The sequence below is a fragment of the Macrobrachium rosenbergii genome, chromosome 8 (assembly GCF_040412425.1).
Source record: "Macrobrachium rosenbergii isolate ZJJX-2024 chromosome 8, ASM4041242v1, whole genome shotgun sequence".
In the NCBI taxonomy this organism is placed as follows: Eukaryota; Metazoa; Arthropoda; class Malacostraca; order Decapoda; family Palaemonidae; genus Macrobrachium; species Macrobrachium rosenbergii.
The window spans coordinates 39113338-39134239 of NC_089748.1; the positions used below are offsets into that span (position 1 = coordinate 39113338).

The following is a 20902-nucleotide window of genomic DNA, read 5'->3' on the forward strand; positions in this document are numbered from 1 at the left end:
AACATTTTTTCTAACTTGAAAAAGAAAAAAAGATTCCGCTCGCTTGTTCATTCACCAAGTCGATGTAAACTTCAGCCTAAGCTTCCTTTCATGCAGTTTGTGAAGAGGCATTTATTTTGTGGGGGTCTTTATCAAGTTTCCCAACCCCTCCAACTCATTTTCTTTGTCTGGATGCGATAAATGGCCGAAAGTGTCCCAATGCTTGGCTTGACATCTTAAATTTCACAAAATCATACCAAATCGATCTATCTAATAGGCCTGTCATCTTATTAGGTCTATTCTGAAAAATCGTTACAACTGTAGCGCTTGTGTCGAATTTGAAAGGTGGTACAATAAAAAAAAAAACTGACCATTAATGCTTTCTTGCACAATGATTACGGATTTTAAACAATAAACAAATTCTCGCATTCATTTTATCAACGATGTTTTCCCGTTTTTGTTAACGTTACCTTGATATTCGCTGCATAAAATATATACCGAGTATTGCAGTTTGACTTCTCTACCCCGACGTTAATGCTACCGGCCATACATATCTGTATTTCCAAACTCACTACCCACAATTACTGTGCAATAGTCTATTTTTCATAATCGTAATTTACAGTCTTTAATGCAACGTTTGATAAAGAGATTTACACAAACCAACTCCAGAAGACGCAATTCACAAAGAGTAACTAGCGTTCGATGTAAAAAAAAAAAAAAAAAAATTTGCCCCAGAAATGTAGGCTACTACGACAGACAAAAGAAAAAAAAAAGAAAGGACAGCGATACGGCAACACTTTACATCATGCCGCGATTGAGATCCACAACAGCCAAGATTCCAACAATTGTTCTTTTTTTTTATTATTATTATTCTCGTGCAGATTATCATAAAGTTACAGTAATACCTGACTGTGACCATGGAGAGAAAATTTACATTTCAAAAGTCTCATTTCCTCCCCCAAACGTCCCCAACAATTCTCCTCACTTCATCAAATCCTCGACTTCATCATCTTCTGCACCTCTTTCCTGCCACAGACAGTGTTGCTCGTCGGAATTGGAAGATTAGGCCGGATGGTTCCTGCTCCGCGCCCCTCCATTGATTTTAGTCGATTTTTCGAAATTTCTCTTGTCGAATCAATCGGTAAGTAAATGATAAAGGTCTGGCGTTCTCGTTTTACAGTTGAATTGAATGAAGGGACGAATGAAATAGATGTTAAAGCTCGTAGGCTTGTGCAGTGATGAAACTGTACGCTGTCGTCAAGGGCTGTTGTCCATATTTTCCTGACGTAGATTAAAGTCTTTTATCGAATGGGTGCATTAGATGTAGGGTAGATTCGTGTCATTTATTTTGTTAATTAAAAAAAAGTGTGTTCCCAATATTGATAAGTTTTTTGAAGGTCGGGCCTAGAACTAGTTGATCGAGGTCTGCAACATGAACAATTCAAGTTTCGATCTTTGAACCAATGCAGGAGAGGCACCAATGCAAGTCTTGTTATAGATTTCTCACACGTCCAGATACTGGAGTAATCCATCTGTTATGTAGAAAAGGTATATATATGGTAAATGGTCACCGGACATTTCGCTACTGGACCGTTCGTACCCGGACATTTCGTTACCGGACTCTTTTTAGCTACTGGACAGTTCGTTACGAGGGCCCTTCGTTACTAGGACAATAAGTTACCTGTATAATTATTCAAATACTGAATTATACCTTGTTAATATAATTATACCATCCATCTATCTTTTGAATAGATTATACCTTCTATCCTTCTTATTATTCATGTACCATCCACCGAATTTATAAATGAAAGATAAAAAAAGTCTTTTAAAAGTTTGGAACCTTTTTTCTGTCAAGATGGCGAGGACGATTACATCCAGAAGAAAGCAAATCAAGTTAGTGGATGATTTGAATTATATATATATGACGAACAAAAGCAAAATAGTGACGGAAGAACACAATATTGGATGTGTGAAAATCGGAGATGTTAAGCAAGAATGCTGCCCACAAACATGCATGAGGAAAATGACGTGATAATAAAGGTAGTTGGTGAGCATAATCATACCGCCACAGAAAGCACTTGGAACCCAGGACTCCTCTCGTACTTTGCTTGCTACTCAATTGAAGAATTTGCATGAATGTGCTTCCTTCTGCATCAAATTTAAGCCCTAATATACGCCGCTGGAGGCAAAAGGAAAACAAATGTCCTCGAATCCCCCAAAAAACGGCATGGTTATCTGATTCCTGAAGAGTACGCCAAACTGAGTACAGTAATGGGTCGTTATTTCTGCAATATGACACAGAGGTGAAGATGATCTGGAAAGGATTTTAGTATTTGCATCTGAAGATCGGTTAAAGGATTTGAAAAACTTTAAAAGTATGGCCAGGCAATGGAACATTCAAGTGTTGTCCAGTAATATACTACCCGTTATGTGCCTCGCATTTTCAAAATAATGACGTGAGTGTTCCTGACTCTTTGCACCACTACCTGACAAAATCGACGCCACTTACAAACGCTTCTTTTATATAATTAAAAGCTTGTACAGAATTACGAGCCAGATCATATTGTGGTTGATTTTGAAAAAGCAGTCTTAAATTCTCTGATGACTGTTTTTCAAGAAACGGAAGAATTACCTGCTGTTTATTTCATTTAACTCAGAATGTTTACAAACATACAGTTCAAGCTGGGTACAAGGAACGATACCATGCAGACAGATGACGACTGTAATTTGAAAGTGCGGTGTTTCCCAACACTGGCATTTGTTTGTAACTGAAAACGACGTTGTTGAGCGCTCTGAAGAGTTGATTGATGATGCCGGAATCCCAGAAGAAATTGTTTCTTACTCCGCTGCAAGTTATATTGGTGGTGAACGAGGCCGTGGATCAAGGAGGAAAAGACTAGATCCCTGTTTCCTATAGATTTGTGGAATGTGAACTAAAGGACAATCGGTGAAATGCCAAAAAAAAAAAAAAAATATTAACTTAGAAGGGTTTCATAGCTCCCTTAGAGTGTCAGTTACAAGCTCACACCCTACTTAATATGGAAACACGAGGAAGCATAGCGAGAACGAAAATAATAATACAAATAAATTGCGGTTACCCAGCGTTCAAAAAAAAAAAAAAAAAAAAAAAGGCATAAGGATTGTGAGCAGAGGATTCTGAATGTTAGCCTATTAACCGCTACGACCCTGAATGTAAAATGAATTTTCTTCAATCTATCGCCCATGACTTGAAACTTAAATTAGTCAATTTTCTTTTAACACCTTTTCTTTTATGATATTTTAATTTTATGATACATACTTTGTAAGTGATATTGACTAGTAAATGAATGATGAATTATAAAAAAAAAATTTTCACTTGCGTTAGTTTATAAAATTATTATTATTATTATTATTATTATTATTATTATTATTATTATTATTATTATTATTATTATTATTAACATGTGTTACCATTCCAATAAAATAAATATAGCTTTTGGTAGCGTATGTCCTAGTAGCGAAGGGTTCTAGTAACGAAACGCCCAGTAGCAAAGTGTCTGGTAACGAAATGTCCGGGTACGCCCGGTCCAGTAGCGAAATGTCGTGACAACCACTCGTTTCCACGTGTCTTTCAGAAATTAGCCCTGGTTATATACCAAGAAATATTCATGCCACTGATTGACATAAACATATGTGTGTGTGCATTTTTATGTATGTATGTGCACAGTACTGAAGTGGTTAGGGCGTTTTTCGGTAAGGGTCCCTATTCAATCCGACAATTCTTGACCTAAGCCTTGAATAACTGATAGCTAGTCGATTATGGATGTCTTTCAGGGGAGAAGGGCATGATGGGGGCATGCCCCCACTAAAAAACTATCTTAAAAACCGGTAGGCAGATCCCTAGAGCTACTCTCTCTCTCTCTCTCTCTCTCTCTCTCTCTCTCTCTCTCTCTCTCTCTCTCTCTCTCTCTCTCAAGGGGAGATGCGTTCAACTTAGGCCTATGCGCTCTCAAAAAGGTTAGCATTGAAAGTATGGATCATATTGTTTAAGAGATGGTACTGTTATGTGGAAAGATTGGAGGAACTTAGGTAGGTTGGTGAAATAAAAGGAACAATTTTGAAGAGTTTGGAGGAGGAGGTATGGAATCAGAAGAGCTGGGTATGGGTATGGTATTGCCGGTTTTAAGATGGTGTCTGCCTGTAACTGCATATTTTGGATCAGCTATAAAAATACACGATTCCATATTTTACAGTGTGATTAAGGCAGTGGTAATTTTCAGGCCTTACGGGAAACTGCGTATTTTGGAAAAGTATACATACTTAAATACACTGATAATTTGTGTGTATGAGAGCTCGTAGAGTTTGCGTGTTTTTGTATGTGTAAACGTAAGAACTTAAACGTCTCATTATTTCCAGTCGAAAGCTGTTTAAATGGCTTAATTTTAGCACGGCCCTGCCTGTGTGGAACGCGTAACCTAGACCTATCTACCTTTGTTGAATTAGGTTATGAGCTTTGATTTATATATGAATAAACATTATTCCTGTAAATTTTGAATTTTAGATAGGAATTTACGTGATGTTAGGGTAAATAGTATCCACGAGAGAGTGAATAGGCAATTCATCGGTTTTAACGAAGAAGCCAGTTGAGGTACCCTCTCTCTCTCCTTCTCTCGTTGATAAGCTTTTTATTTTTTACCTTCAGAGAATTTTCTTCGAATCTTTTATGGCTTGCATAAGTTGAAATTATTCCTTTATGAGTGCAGAATGGAGGTAGATTGCGCATATAGATGGCTGGCATGGCGATTTGTATGAAAGGATGTTCATGGAATCTGTAGTTAAAGGATGAAAACATGAATAATTCTGTTCTTGAAAGCTTCAACCTTGATGATGAACAGGCAGTGTAGCAGATTCATGCTGCCTAGTCGCGCAGTTTATGAGCTAAATACCGAAAAAGACAAGAAATATTTAAACTTGGAGAACCATGATATTCTGTGGTAAAGAGTTCAGTTACCATCAGTATATAGGCTCAAGTTATTCACCAGTAAAACACTTGAGCCGATGTATACGTTTCTTTTTTTAACCCGCGATTTTACTGATTTTAGCATGTACAGGTAGATCCATATTAATCAAGGTTATTATACACTGGGGCTTCTGATGAACTCTGAGTTTTGTGTTCGGACAGAAACAAACGGATTGGTGCGCAAGAGAAAGATCAACAAACATATATACACTGTATATATACATACATACATATAATATATAATTATTATAAATATATTTCATGTCTTTATGCTTCCATTGTCATAGTACTAAGATGCCTCAATATTATTTGAAACTTCTATTATAGTGATTCAAACTCACAATAAAAAGAGACGATTATAACGACGATTATAACAGAAACTGTTTGGATGCAATTATGAAAGAATCAGGAAGATGGTTAGGTAGAAACCCCCACCCCTCTCCCCCCAGTAGCAGGAAGTGAGGTGGACTTGCGTGCTGGTATATGGAACTTGGCTTCTTGCCAAGTTCAGTTAACGTCCACGCGCTCAAAGAGCATTCAGGAAAACTATAACATTGGTAAAGCCTTTCACTGTGGAGTTTCGGCTATATAAAGATATTCCTCACGTGATATTATTTAGTATTTAATGATCAAGAATTAACTTTATTGCTTTTGTTTGATTTTGCAGGCATAGTTCTCTGTTGCATTGAGATAACGCTAAGACCAAAAGGTTAGAAGTTAGGCTAAACATTTTGCTATGGTTTAAATACTGTGACATTTTGCTTCCATTTAAATGTTGTTAATTGTTTTAATGTTTGGAAATATTTACTTTTAAATGCAACCAAGGATAACGGGAATATCTCCCGTTGGAATTCAAGTAAACATAATAACAAATATACATACTGATAAAATCGGTAGTTTAATAGTGCGCAGAATAATGAAATCGATTTATATAGCTATATATATAATATATATATACACATATACATATATATAGATATTTATTTATTTATTTAGCTAGATAGATAGATATAGAACGAGAGTTAGCTTGTTTTTAAGTGGCTGTAAATGCATGCTCTCTTAACGTGGTATTCAACATAGGTCTATTATGGGCTGGTTTTACCTATTGAGTTCAAATTTGTTACTTTGAAAGTAATTAAAAGTATCTTGTTGTGATTATAGGTAACTTTCATAATGCTTCCATTAACTTATACTTAGAAGTTTAAAGACGCCGGTCACCGTCTTAAATTGTTTGTGGTCTCCTTTTTTTTTTTTTTTTTTTTTTTTTTTTTTTTCAAACTTTGGTGAATATAACTAGGACCTTCACGGATAGCAATGTTTGTTGTCTTTCGTTACTTTGAAAAGAACTATCCATCATAAGCAGGAAGTTGTTGCATCATTCTAGACCTTTTGTGCAATGCTATCGAACATTCTCTCTTAGTTTTATAATTGTTTATCATACTCAGTTAACTTGGCGTTAATTTATTAGACTTATTTTTGTAATACCGTTTCGCTATTTTCACTAGATGATTCGGCAATTGGGTTTTCTTTTCACGTTTGGGCGCTTAATTCAGTGGAAGATTTCTTTGCAAGTTATTTGAAGACTTTCTCGGTATGATCAGTCATATTTCATGCTCATAAAAATCAGGATAGGTAAAAATGATAGGTAATGAAGGTTACTCTAGGAAGAGTTTTACATTAATTTCTGTTAGCGATTTTTTTTTTTAAAGATGTTATTCTACTTAAGTGAATCAGTATCAGATATTTTGTTTTCAAATACTTTTTTACGGAATTTACGTCATAAGAGGAGATTTTACGTAACTTCATTAACTCTTGGTATTATCTAGGGAGAGAATGGAATTTTGAAAGTATCTTTCAGGATATAATTCTAGTTTAGCATTTTTATTTTTATTTTTATTTTGTCTAGTAAAAACTTTTCTCCCTCAGATGAATGGTTTTAGATGAAAACAAGACGTCACGTCTGTGCATAGACATATATTCCATACACAACACTCTTCAGCAACACTTACCTTTAGTACCATAATATATCATGCACTTTTCTGTTCGGTTCGTGTCCTTTCTTTCATGTGTGATCTAATTATCTCATGCATGCAGTTCATTTTGACAAAAACGTTTGCTTCCTACGTTTAGGAAGTATCGGTGGAATAGGTGGTTTGGGAACGGTTGGGTTACGATTCTTAAACTTAAAGTGTGTCCTCCACACACAAACTACGATCTGTTAATTTGATAAGTAAAAATTGGGTTTGTTCCTTCGAACAGAATGTATTACAAACAGTTGCTATTCTTCGGTTATTGTTGCGAAAAATTTCAGTGCCTCAGCCTAACAAAAATTGTATATAACAGGGTTTACACACAGACACACACACACACACCATCTACTGTTAGGATACGTTAAATGCGGATTCACACAGCAATTTTAGCGTACAGAATTTTCTTTTGTTTCAGGTGGATCAAGACAGAGGATATGGCCTCTAACCAAGATGAACAGGAAGGGAATGAAGACATTTTAAGATTTACTTTTTCTCTCTCTCTCTCTCTCTTCTAATGAGTCTCTGTCTCTCTCTCTGTCTAGATGTGATGGATGAAGTAATGGAATAGGAAAAGAGCTGTTGACTCAGGGGTGGTAGTGGATTCATAGAAAAAGTTCTCTCTCTCTCTCTCTCTCTCAGACCACTCTCTGATTCTCTCTCTCTCTCTCTCTCTCTCTCTCAAAGTCATTAGCAGGCGGTCGACTTGTTAGTTGCTGAGTCTACTGCTGTCAGATATTGTGGCTGAGTTTCATATTTGTGACTGTGGAAGATTTTTTTCTCTACTAGAAATCATCCTTGATTGAACATTTATAGATTTAGCTTTTCTCTGAAGCCACTGCTTTCAGGGAGACAGAATGCCAGTGTTTGTGCAGCTCTACCGACTCAGAAGTAGTGTGGTGTAGTAAGAAATGTGTGAAAGAAAACAATTAGAGAAAATTATATATATATATATATATATATATATATATATATATATATATATATATATATATATATATATTTACATATATACAGTATATTAACGGTGTTTGGTGATGGAATGGACACAATTTTATCATGCCCTTTACTTGATTAAAAGAAAATTGAAATATTTTCATTTTCTTGAGAGAGAAAATTGAGATATTCATTATTTTCATTTTCCTTACAGGTAGTGCGCTGCAAATAGTCCTGGCCGCTCCCTTGCACTTCCAGTCCTTCCAAGAATATAGACGCAAGGTAAGTTGTAACAGATTTCTGCAGTGTTTTCTGATGTATTTTGTAACGTGGCTTTGTTACAGAGTGTTACAGAAATATTGTTGTTTTAATTTTGAAGGCGAAGAACATTTAGAAGAGATGTAATCATATAGCTAATGGTAATGATTATGTGATGGTGATAAGCTACACTAAGGTCGTTAAGATTTAGATTTCCTTTGCGATATGATTCGTTTCTTAGCTGCGTAAGATTACAGTCAGGATTTAGGAACTGCTAGGCAGTTCATCACTGTTCTTAACTGGTAGTAAGATACAAAACGAATCTCGTTCAGTAAAACCTATTTTCTCCGCAAAAAAAAATATATGTATATATATATACATATTCTTCGAATCTCAAGTTTGTGTTTTTTTTTTCTTGTTCCTGAAACTAATGTTTTCGTTATGCTGCCTTGTTTTACAACGGTGTATCGTATCCTTTGGGCAAGTTTTTTCTTTTATTTTAAAGGTACCCTAATTTTGCATTTCTCACCTAGAAAAACATAACTCGATTGATGCCTAATTTTGTGACATTTGAATATTTGCATTTTATCGTTTAGATTTCAAATCAGAACAATTCATGTTAAGTCCATATTAACTTTTTCAGTCATAAAGTCCCAGGGGAAAAATGTTACAAATTTCGTCATTAATTATCTTTTTTTTTTTTATTTTTGGATTTTGTTTTTTTAGATTGACAAAAAGTCCCCAGAGTTGGTCATAATTTAAAACCAGTCTTCTAAAAATATTATGACATTTTACAAGTTTTTCTATGACCTTTTTACCTGGATTTAAATGACTTTTTACCTATTATTTTTTAAAATGTTAAAAAATCTTATTTCAGCTCTAAAATTTCTTTTTCCAATTCTGGTGTATTTTCATATTGTGGTTAGATTTTTTTTTTATTTCTTTAAAACTGAAGAATTCAGTATAATTTATCACTCTCCTGTTGGCTTGATTGTGGATGAAACATCTTACAGCTTGTCATTCGTCATAGGTACGTGGAAAGTACGAAACATTTTACCCATGTTTGTGTAGAAGATGAAGATGGTAAAATTGGAATCGGAAAATGAAAATATATTTTTATCTACTTTTTTAGCGTTGAGAAAATATTAGAGTACACAGTTGTAAAAATACAAAACTTTTTGAACAATATTCGTTCAAAAGCTTTACTTCCCTTTTTTTTGGGACCCCTAAATGACCTGTGAAAGCATTGAAGTATGAAAACTGCAGTGGTTTGGAAATATATTTTGATATTTGCTGTTTAGCCGAGAAAACATTAGTTACAAGTTGAATTTTAGCAAAAGAAGGTTGGTGATTAAAGGATCAATGAAAACTAGAAACTTGGACTAATGAATGGATGTATTGTGAATACAGTATGGTAGATGATTAACTGATAAAGAATAGCCGATTATTTACTGATTTTAATAGGTAATTAGAAGAAATAAGATTTGAATCAAAAGGGAAGTATTTTCCTGTATTATGAAATGAGCAAATGAAGACTACAGGTATCTACAAAAATACAATTTGCTGTTAAAGTTTAAACTGAGAAAAATGGTTGATTAACTAGAGGATCCTTGAAAACTTAGAAACTGATTAATGCAGATTGCAAATGGGACCCCTTAAATTTTGATTTAAGAAGCATTGAAGAATCATTCTGAAACTGCAGTAGTTTTTTAGAAGAAGAAGAAGAAAGCCCAATAGAGTGGCTAAATATCTCAATTTCAAAAATACAAAACTGAGATGCTGCAGTTTTCCCTTGCCTGACTACTGATTTTGCAGATACTGCAAATGGAACCCACTAAACACTCGTGGAAAGCATTGAAGAATCGTTCTGAAACTGCAGTAACTTGTTTATTAGCGTTTCACGAGCCCAAAAGGTGGCGTATCTCAATTTCGAAAATTTTGCAGACACTGCAGTTTTCCATTTTAGGGCAGTGCGGATTCTTGAGCTGTCTCACCTTTGTGAAAATGAAGTGTGCAAGATGAGTACGAATAAAAAAAGTGAAAGCTGTTGAGATGAATCTTTTTGTGTTTGTATATGTGGATGGAAAAGATTTGCTGTGGTGATAATATAGTGATTCGGCAGTGACGCTGTGTAGAGGCTAGGTCGCGCTAAGAGATGGAGTTTCATCTGCACTTTGGGACTTATTTTCGATTCTGCACTTAAAGAATGAATTTGGTAGTTCCTGTCCTTTTGTTTGCTCGTGAGGGACCCCATTTACTTGAAGTGGCTTGCTAGGAAGTAATTATATACATATATACATATACATACTTACATACATATACTCGCAATCTTCGGGTATTATAACTAACGAGAAGAGCTGCATGCAATATCCCTTCAGTTAAACTTGCATGTTGGATTTTTTTAATTAGTGGTCTGCAGTGGGTTGGAAGAAGGGCAAACAGATTTGGTAGGAACCAGGAGGATTAAACCTTGGAGCCACTTGTTAGAAAGGGGAAAAGTCGTTTTAAATGAACGCCTGTATAGTTGTGTACAGTATACCATTTTCCTTTTTTTTATTTATTTATTGTTGTTAACTATTACTGTATAATCTCTCCTCTGATATAGATCAGTGTAGTAGAAATGATGCCTTATGGTAATTCTAATCTTGTTCTGGTACACACAGTACAAAAGTGGTGTTCTTCAAGTGGATATCATAGAGTGCAGATGTGATGTTCTTTTAGTGCATATCATAGAGTGCAAATGTGTTCTTCAAGGGCATATCGAAGAGTACAAATGTGATGTTCTTCAGGTGCATATCATTAGGTGCAAATGTGACGTTCTTCAAGTGCATATCATTGGGTGCAAGTGTAATGTTCTTCAAGTGCATATCAAAGAGTGCAAATGTGATGTTCTTCAAGTGCATCTCATGGAGTGCAGATGTGATGTTCTTCAAGTGCATATCATGGAGTGCAGATGTGATGTTCTACAAGTGCATACCATAGAGTGCAAATGTGTTCTTCTAGTGCATATCATAGAGTGCAAATGTGATGTTCTTCTAGTGCATATCACGGAGTGCAGATGTGATGTTCTTCAATTGCATATCATCGAGTGCAAATGTGCTGTTCTACAAGTGCATATCATAGAGTGCAAATGTGATGTTCTTCAAGTGCATATCATAGAGTGCAAATGTGATGTTTTAGTGCATATCATAAAGTGCAAATGTGATGTTCCATATCAAGTAGGTTTCATCTTCTGAATAATAATAATAATAATAATAATAATAATAATAATAATAATAATAATAAATATATAAATGCAAACGTTATTCGGTTTGTTTTACTGTATGTTACGTCACGTACATGCAAATATTCAACTTTGGCAGAAGATCAAACAGTAATGAGATTAAAAATGTATTTTACGTAGTGGGAAGGTATTTTACGTCTGATTTTCAAATACGTATGATTTGTAAACATTTATTTGCTCTCATAGGTCTCTTAATGCAAGTATTTTATCGAGGTTTGTCCATTGTGACTTTATCCTAATTGTTTGTGTTTGTGTGTATGTGTTGAATAAGACTCGTTAAATTAATCATTCCTTTCTTTACCCTTCACTGGAATTACAGGAATAACTTTTGACAGTTTTGAATACGAGTGGGTATTTTGATTTTTATTCCATAGTTATTAGATACATTGCGCAGTGTTTCGTCTGCTGGCATTTGTTCCTTATAGTATGGTTTTCCAGGAACTGTTTGCCGATCTGTGCATCAAATGTGACGGCAAGCTGTACTCTGCCCACTCGGTAATCGTAGCGGCAGCCTCGCCTCCAATGTGCAAGCTTCTGAAATCAGGCCGCGTTCAGTGTCGCCTCACCCCTAGATGCACAGTCCACGATGAAAGTCCCGACGAGAGTTTCCTCTCAGGCGGCCAGAAGAACCAGCACCAACAGTTGCAGCAGACTTCCAGGTCGACGCTGTCGCTCATCGACGTCCTGTTGATCGACCCTGCCAAGAAAGTATCCGGCAGAGAACGACGGAAGCTAAAGAAATCTGGATTTCCCACCGGGAAATCATCTCTCTCAAAGAAGCCTGACTCGAAAGTCGATCCAGCTAGTAGGAGAAAGGACCTCGACGATGCTTTTGGTGAACGCTGCGTGATAGGAACAGACAAGGAGAGTCAGTCTAGAATTGCCATGGCTGTCACTGTGTGTGGGAGTGGATCGCTGACTCTCATCGTTGAAGGGGTTGATCAGGAAGTTATGGATCTGTGCGTTCAGCTGATGTACAGGGAGAGCTTCCACATCAAAAAGTGTCTCGTCCCAAAGTTCATATCTGTTTCACGAAGTTTAGAATTGTTAGGGTTTGAAGGCATTTGCCAACAGTTGGAAATGCACTTGCAAGGGATTCCAGCTTTTGTTTCTCCATTGTGTGAGGGTGCTGCTAGCCCTCTGCCACTACTGTGCTTTGGGGAACAGGCACCAAGCACTATCGCTTCTGTTAAACCACCTTCTCCTGGTACCCTGCTTCCGGGATAATTTATTAAAAATTTCTTTAATATCATAGAGTGATGATCTTCTTTCTGGTAGGAAACCGTTAGTGAGTTCTGATGCTGAAACACATTCCAAGAGGGATGATGTACAGAATGAATCGGATGCTAATGAACAACCCATAGCTCCTTTAAACCTGTCAGCTAAAGATGAATTGTGCATGTACATGGACCAGATAGCCCCTGCTGGTTTGCGTGCGTCAGGCACTTCAGATAATGGAAATATGACTCCCGAAGTGATCGCTGCTAGCGATTCAGTCATCAAGGAAGAAGGTGTGTCTGATGTAGAAGACGATGATTTTTCAGAGGCGAGAAATTGGTGTGATCTGGACGAAAACCAAACATCGATTAAAGATGTACATATTGATGGGCAACGTGAGACAACTTATATTTCTGAAGTCAACAGGACAACAACAGTCTTGCAGGGTAGTGGCCTTGATGGAGATCTGGCATCTTGCCAGCATAAATAAGCTAGGTGCTACATCTGAACAGCAGTATTTGACTTCTGAAGTTGTAATAAAAGATGAACCTGTTGAAGAATGTACTACTCTGACTGAAGAACTTTTTGAAAAATGTACCACTCTGACTGAATTAAGAGCCTTCAGATTCAAGTCAGAGAGAAAGTTTACTGAAAATATTGATGCTGTGATGAATGAATGCAGTGGCTGGACCCCTAGAAGTGGTCAACATGAAAAAATTCATGACCAAGTAAATAAACAAAGTGAAAAGAAAAAAATCTCAGAATTTGAAACCAGAGGAGAAGTGGAAGGAGTTGACATGGGTCAAAAACAATCCGTTGGGGAAGCTAATGTTTTGATTAAAGATAATGCATCAGAAATAGAACTGGGCAAAGGTAGTAAGTCTAGTGAAAAGTTTCTACCTGTAGTCAAGGCAATGGATTTAAAGGCTATTGCAGAAGAAAAAGTCAAGAAAAAAGATTTAAAGGTAATTGCAGAAGGAAGAGTAAAGAAAAAGGGCTTAAAGTCTATTGCAGAAGAAAAATTGTATATGAATGCAGATGGGTTTGCCAGTAAATACACTGACAATGCTACAGGTACCATTGCCAGTGGAACAACTGTTCATGAAACTGGGGATAGTGAGGACAAATGGCAGCAAAGTAATGGTGGTGACAGTCCAAAACTAATAAATAAGCTAAACAGTCAAGATGCAAATGAAATGGGAGCTCAGAATCAGTGTTTAGAATCAGCATTATATAATGAGAAACAAGAAACAGTGGCCTTTAAGTCAGGAAAAGACAAAAGAATTGAGGAAGATGAGAATGTCTGCAAAGGTACAGTTTCCAATGAAGTCAGTGTAAATAAACAAAGGGTTTGTTCAAGTAATGAAGACTATCAATGTAAGAATGGTGGAAATTATTGTGAAGTAAAGAAAGGAACCAGCAGGCCTATTGATGTTTTGAAACCGAGAAGCAATGACAGAGTGAGTCACATAGAAGGCAGTGAAACGAATTCAACCGTGGATACTTTGGAAAGCAAGGTAAGCGTATTAGTGATAAAAGGCCCTATCCATGACCTCACTGAATTTAATTCCCAAGAAAGTGATTTGTCTTTTTGTGAAACTTACATGGCTAAAGAAAACAGTGATAGAGAGGATTGTCATCAAGAAAGTCTGTCATTCATTGATAACTCCTCTGGTAGACTTCTTGTCACTAAGGAAGGCCAGGTTGATGTATGTGAAGTAAGTACACAAGATAGTGAATTCCTGTCTCACACGAGATTAAGCAAAGGGACTGCTGCTTTTTGCAAAATAAAGAATAAGATCTTGAAAAATAAGAAAAGAATGTTTAGTAACGGGAGTCCGTTGGAGGCTGTAATCTCTGGAAAGCTTTATAATTGTATTAATAATCCAGCTTCATTACAGGGGATAGAATGCCCAGTGACACAAGATACTGGGACTAAATTTTATGTGAACCACAAATCTTTCAAAGCATCTTGCGCCACCTTTTTCACATTTAAGAAGACGAGACGTGAAAAGGAAATTGCAGCGTACAAGAGGAAAATTCTTAAAAGTGCATCCTCATTCCACAGTAAACGTGGAGGCAGGTTATCCCTGAGTCAGAAAAATATTACCTTTCACAGTAAATTGAGACATTGTAAGAAAATTGGTGATACATTCACAAGAACTCAAAATTCAGTGTCTGAGAAATATCAAGGGTCAGTTGAAAATCTTACAGTGATGCAGAGAGAGCACTCTGAACAGGAATGTAGCTATGTATCAGGGGAAAGACTGTCTGTAGTAAGTGGACAAGAATCTGTAGTGCCTTCCGTAGAGAGTGGGGCATTCCAAACTGAAAAGCACAAAGCAACAACACAAAAGACACTGATGGTCTGTGAGGAAAAAAGTGCTGAAAACATAAAACTCCAGAAGTGTCGTGAGACTGCAGCTTTAAAGGAAGAGGCAAACTCATTAGTACAAAAATCATCTGTAACAGGGCCAAGCACATTTTCAGCATTAGGTATGGACCCTTGCTCATCCAAAAAGCCAAATACATGTGCAGGGTCTCTGCAAGATGCCCCTGAGTGTTCATCTGTAAACTTCTGTAGAGCTTCAGCAACTCCTACTGGTGAGAGCAAAAACTATTTGGGATCTAGAAAGATCAAAACGGAGAAGGAGAACTGTGACGACCTGATTACCAATGCATCTTGGGGTAGCCTAGCGGAGGAAGTAGAGTACGTTGTTGTAAGGGACCTCGCTGTAACTTCAAAAGAGAAAACGGCTTGCCTTACAGATAGAAATGAAACGTTTGAGTGTACCGCCACTGAATCGGTCACTGTCATTCGAAATCATTCTGTGCTTGAAAGTGTTGATGACTTTAGTGGAGATAATTATCCTGTCCTTAAATCGAAGGAATTTTTTGGCTCTTCAGAGAAGCTTAATGAATTTACAAGTTCAGAAGAGATGGAATTATCAGACAATAATCTTGTAGTGCATGAGAATTTGACTTCTCTTGGAAATCAAAGTGGGACGGTTCCAGTCAGACAGCGACAGCAGATAGCTGATAGCTCAGCTATACACAAAAAACAAACACTTAAGAGTAAGGCAAAGACTTTCGAAGAGATATGTAGCGACAATTGGAGTTTTGTCACAAACTACGAGAGCCGTAAGTCGAAGAAGCCGAAAGACGCCAATATAGCGGCGGAATTTACTGTTCAGGTTGGTGACGTCAGCATAAAGATACAGGAATATTCGAAAGAGGTGGATAAAGTTCACCCTGGAGGCCCATCTTACGAAGGAGAACCTGACCAACCTCGAATGAACGAGAGCTCCTCCTTTAGCTTCAAAAGTGAAAGCAGTGAGACAACAGAAGGTGCAGAACGACACAATCTCCTCGGAGAGAAGACAAGTGATAGCCCAGATTTCCAAGAAGACGACAAAGTTATTTTTGAGTGTCCATGCTGCCAGGAGATTTTAGAAACTGAGAAACTCCTCCTTAATCATGTCTTGCAGACCCACAAAACGTATCTGTGTGACTATTGCCCCGTGCCCACGTGTTCAGTGTTGTTGGCAAGAAATAAGTTCAGGATTCACCTAAGGCAGCACTTAGTAACCGGTAGATACCAGTGCTCTTTCTGCTCTTTTTCTGCAAGTATGCGTGGGGCAATGAGCAGACACGAATCTACTCATACAAAGGTGAGACGGACTGTGATTTTGTTCAGTAGTTTTTTTTTTTTTAGTGTCCGTAGATACCTTGAGAATGCTTTGTGTGTACCACACACTTTGTGTCTTCCTTTTCAGGGCTGTTTGTTATGTATTTTTGTTCAAATATCAAGTGAAACATTAGTTTTGGTTTTGCTAACAATGCCATTATCCATTTGCATGTTCTGACAATTGGTAGTGTAGTGTGGATTGATGAGAATTTTTTTATGACAGGCTTTGTTATATTTCAGTCTATTAAATTTACAACTCAATTCTTATTCACACAGACCTCTTTGTACTCACGATTAGAAGTTTTGTGTTCCTGTATGTGCCTGCTTACTGTCATCCCATTCATTAAATGCTTAAAGTTTGCAAATCTGACTAACAAAAATGGACACCATACATCATTGTTTACTAACTTCAGAATATTAGAATTCCAATGCACATTGCTTAACACAGTAACATTCCTTTATCACAGTAACATTTGCTGCTTACAAAGATTATGAATTGGAGGAATATATGTCGAGTAAATATCTAAGGCTAAAAGTGAAGGCTGTGGGCTTTTGTTTAACACTTGGAAGAAACTGTTCTTGACATTTTGACACAGGAATATAACCATCTGCCTTTAATAGTCCCCATGTAATAATTACACAAATTATTTGAAATAAAGGGACATGTGTTGTAAGTTACATATTTAAGAAACTTAGTAACTAAGCTGATTTAAAATTTGGTGCAAATTTCAAATGAGTTATTTATTTTAAGAACAAAGCTCTTACAACAATTTTCACATTAACAGATTTGTTTTATGTGTTTACTCACACTAGCCGCAGGTTTCAAAAGACTACAAGAACATCAAGAGAGGCGGCTCAAAATACCGCAGGTACCGTAAGAAACGGTCGTCTAGGGAGGACTCCCAAGATTATTCATTAGACGGGAACAATGCTGGCGGAGAGAACCGCGGAACGACTGCTCTCAGAGTAACTAGAAGAGCATCTTCAGAGGGAAGTCAGAAGCCATCGCTGCGGAGGTCTGCGCGTACAGTGACGTCAGGGTACAAGGGGGAAAAGGTGGCGTTTATGGAAGAAACAAAAGAAGAAGTCTCAGAAGAGGAATCGGAATTCGAAGGGGATGACGACAAACAAGAAACTGATGTGGCTTCGTCAGCTGCTCCTGAAGGTATTCTTAGGTTTGAGCTTTCAGAGACAGTGCATGATGCGTCAACATCGACCCTTGGAAACAGTATAGAACCAACAGTTGAGCAGGACATAAAAGTAGATGGCAGTAGCATTGGTGATCAGATTTTCAGAGGTTTGCCCGTCAGTTGTTGTTCCACACTGTTATCGACGGTTAATGAACTGGTGGACCATGTTCGACAGTGCCATTTATCCACGCAAAGGTGTCCAAGTTCGGGTATTCCATGTATTGATGCCAACTGCCCTGTCTTTCTGAAAGCGACAAATTTGGCAGTGCACATCAAGAGTCATTTAGTTCCGAGGAAGATCAGCTGTAACCTGTGTACCTACAAGACAAACTGTGAATTTGCCCTACGAACTCACACTTTGGCTCATAATAGGATTAAAGTAAGTATTTGTTTTGCAATTTCAATGCCTGTAGTTCTTTTGTAGTTTTCTTGAAAGAAATAGATCATTATTGTTTTGTTAAGGATATTTTTTTAAATAATAATATAGTACAGTGTATAAATCTATGCATATATAAGATTTGATAGTTACGAGTTAGGAATATGGGATGGAGAAAGCCTGAAAATGATTTTTTGTGGAAAGTACAAAACGTAACGTCTTGAAATTCTTTGCAGGGTATGAAAAAGAAGAAGCGCGTCTTGGGCGCCCGTAGATGTGTACTCAAACACAGGCTGAGACTGAGGAGTCAGGCATTACCAGAGGAAAAAGCCAATGCTAATGACACTTCGAATAAGGTCACTCACAAGAAACTCTCAGGACAAGCAGTGAATGCAAAAGCTGTAATTCAGACAGAGCCCCTCAAAGCCGGTGAGCCCAGCATTCTCAAAAAGAAAACAAAGTGTTTGTACTTGTACAAAAGGAAAAGCAAACTGACCTTGCAGTATTTGAGGCTGGAAAGAGAAGCCAAGAAATTATCAGAGAAAGTTCAGAAACTAGACCAGGACATTAAAATGGTTATTCAAGATCCTAGTCAGGAAGAGGAAGAGAGTCCAAGTCAGATGACGATGAATTCTGCTTTAGTCTCTGTGACTAACTCGACATTATTTAGGAAGAATTTCTTACAGAATCTTGCAGGTGAAGACACCATGAATAATGATCTGCCCTTCAATTCTGAGTTTTCTAAAAGTGGAAAGTTGAAAAGCCGTTTCGGTGGGGCCTCTGATGGAGAGAAGACTGTAGGTAGACTCGAAAATGACAAAATTCAGAGAAAGGTAAAAAGTGGATGTGGAAAAAGTATAAAGAGTAAGTTAAAAAGCCAGTTGCTTAGCAAAACTTCCAATAAAGATATTAAAAAGAAAAGGAAGGTCTCAGTAGGTGGTAAAACACAGGTACCGGACTTGAAAAGCCATATTAATAAAGAAATGCAGGATATGGCTGCCAGCACTTCCTTGCTTATGATCAGGTCCCCCATGCTTCTAATGCATATAGTCCAGTAATTAAACCGTATTTAGAATACCAGGAAAATCAGGATTCCCAAGACAATGAAGTGGCTGTCGACTTGAGAGTTAAAGCAAGACACCCAATTGAATTTGTAGACGAAGATGCTTCACTTGATATTTCAACGCCAGATGTTGGTAATCGGCTGCCAACCAACATTTTTCACCAAAATTTCCAGCAAGTTGTGGGTGGTTTCGGTGGCTTGAACAGTGATGGGTGTTTCAGAAGGGGTGCCAGTACAGAACTAACTAAGGTGACCCAAAAAATCGCTTCTTACATGAGTTTTATGGGTAATGAAGATGTGGATGAACTCTCTGGTGTGAGTGGCACTACTCAACATGCAGCTGAGCTCAGGGAAGACAGATCTGGAACTTCTTCTGAGGAGCTTGATGAAACGGATGGCAAGAGCACTGACGCTTACCAGTGCCCGTTGTGCTCTGAGCAGTACCAAGACCCAAACACACTCGTGGATCACTATACTCTGTTTCATTCAAAGCATTCGCCTTATGTATGCAAGTTCAAAGGATGCCCAGCAGTTCTGAGTCGGCAGAATTCCTTGAAACACCTTGAGAGCCACGTGTACAAGAGGAACTTTGATTGCCCTTTCTGCTCGTACTCTCACAAGTCTTTGTACTTGCTTAAGCATCATCTTTTGGTTCACAAGGAGGTTAGTATGAGGTCTTTATTTTGCACTAGCTAGTATGATCTTTGTTTATAGTAAATGGAAGCAACTGTAACTGTTTTTTAAATACTGCACACACACCAGTACCTTTACCTAAATTAACTACTGTCCTTGAGATACATTTATGCAGTTGTTAACTAAGCACTGTCAGGTCCTCAGTGTATATTTTGTTTATATTAGATAGGTAGCAGACAGGATACAGTGAGAAATGGTACAGGTACCATAAGGGAAAGTAGGGAAGTTTTTTGTTTGTGTGGGTGACATACTGATGAAATGGAGATGGAGATTTCTGTTACATATCCCTCTCACAACAAGTGGAAGTAGTTTGATAGTATTGTTAATTTAGTAGCCTACCAGTGCATAGGTTTTTATTTTCAAGTACGCAGTTTGCTTTCTGGGTTTGAAGAACAGAAATGTTGGACTTGTGCCATATTAATTAATGTTAAATTTAATGCTCAGTACGTTGAAAGTCTTTAGAACGCAGCACACCGCTAAATAAAACGCCTAAACATAACACCAGTCACTTGGGCATAACGCCAGACATTTTTCTGACCAGTCAATTATATGATCTGTATTGCCGTACTTAATTAAAAAAATCAGTTGTACATATGAATTAGGAGCAAACTCACATGAATTTCGTAACGCTTCAACAGAATTTTATCTTTTCCAGGTCTCCGAAACCCTGGAAGAGAACCAGCAAGTCATGATCCACGTGCGAGGCAGAAGTGGCATAGGTCTAATCAACCTGCTGTGCCAGGAGCCTCCCAGAGCGAGCGAGAGGAAGCGAAAGGTCAACGACCCTTTTGAAGGCACCTCCAAGAATATGAGGTTAGAGTATTCGCCCTAAAGTAATTCTAGTTACTTGTCTAGAAGATTAATGACTAAATAAGAAAGCTGTTGTTGCCATTTTGGAAACTGAGGTTATAATGCGAATCTAATGGTACTGAATTTTTGACGTAAACTTTTTATTGGAAAATTAGGGCGTTGTAATTTGGTTTAATCTTATACTGTATAGTTATCGGGACTCGATAGGAGATCTATGAAAGTCTCAGTGAGCGGTTGTGTTTTTTGTTGTGAATATTATTATAATACAGTTGGTTTGTATTATTCTGTAGTTTCGTATTTTCTTTTGTTGATAGTGTTTTTGTTGTTGGTTTAGGATGTTGTCGTCTTTGTTTGTTGATTTGGTGACAAAAGACGTTTTGGG

At 37.3% G+C, this 20902-nt stretch overlaps 2 protein-coding genes across 2 annotated transcripts; both read left to right on the plus strand.

Moving 5' to 3' along the window:
• The first annotated feature begins 1050 nt into the window (after positions 1-1050).
• Positions 1051-12709, plus strand: LOC136841119 (uncharacterized). Its single transcript, XM_067108165.1, has 3 exons — positions 1051-1120; positions 8156-8223; positions 11921-12709. Exons 1-3 carry the CDS (start codon positions 1051-1053, stop codon positions 12707-12709), a joined length of 927 nt encoding a protein of 308 aa, XP_066964266.1.
• A 50-nt stretch (positions 12710-12759) lies between these two features.
• On the plus strand, positions 12760-20567 carry LOC136840720 (uncharacterized). The gene is made up of 4 exons (XM_067107536.1): positions 12760-16371; positions 17202-17957; positions 18191-19680; positions 20366-20567. Exons 1-3 carry the CDS (start codon positions 13015-13017, stop codon positions 19010-19012), a joined length of 4935 nt encoding a protein of 1644 aa, XP_066963637.1. The 5' UTR covers positions 12760-13014; the 3' UTR covers positions 19013-19680; positions 20366-20567.
• Positions 20568-20902: the final 335 nt, after the last annotated feature.

Excerpts from the sequence above, each read along its gene's own strand:
- LOC136841119 (XM_067108165.1), top strand. The coding sequence starts at position 1,051 with ATGGTTCCTGCTCCGCGCCCCTCCATTGATTTTAGTCGATTTTTCGAA. Across the intron at positions 1,121-8,155 it reads TTCTCTTGTCGAATCAATCG|GTAGTGCGCTGCAAATAGTC; the intron begins GTAAGTAAATGA and ends TTTTCCTTACAG. Across the intron at positions 8,224-11,920 it reads TCCAAGAATATAGACGCAAG|GAACTGTTTGCCGATCTGTG; the intron begins GTAAGTTGTAAC and ends ATGGTTTTCCAG.
- LOC136840720 (XM_067107536.1), top strand. The coding sequence starts at position 13,015 with ATGATTTTTCAGAGGCGAGAAATTGGTGTGATCTGGACGAAAACCAAA. Across the intron at positions 16,372-17,201 it reads ACGAATCTACTCATACAAAG|CCGCAGGTTTCAAAAGACTA; the intron begins GTGAGACGGACT and ends TACTCACACTAG. Across the intron at positions 17,958-18,190 it reads TGGCTCATAATAGGATTAAA|GGTATGAAAAAGAAGAAGCG; the intron begins GTAAGTATTTGT and ends AATTCTTTGCAG.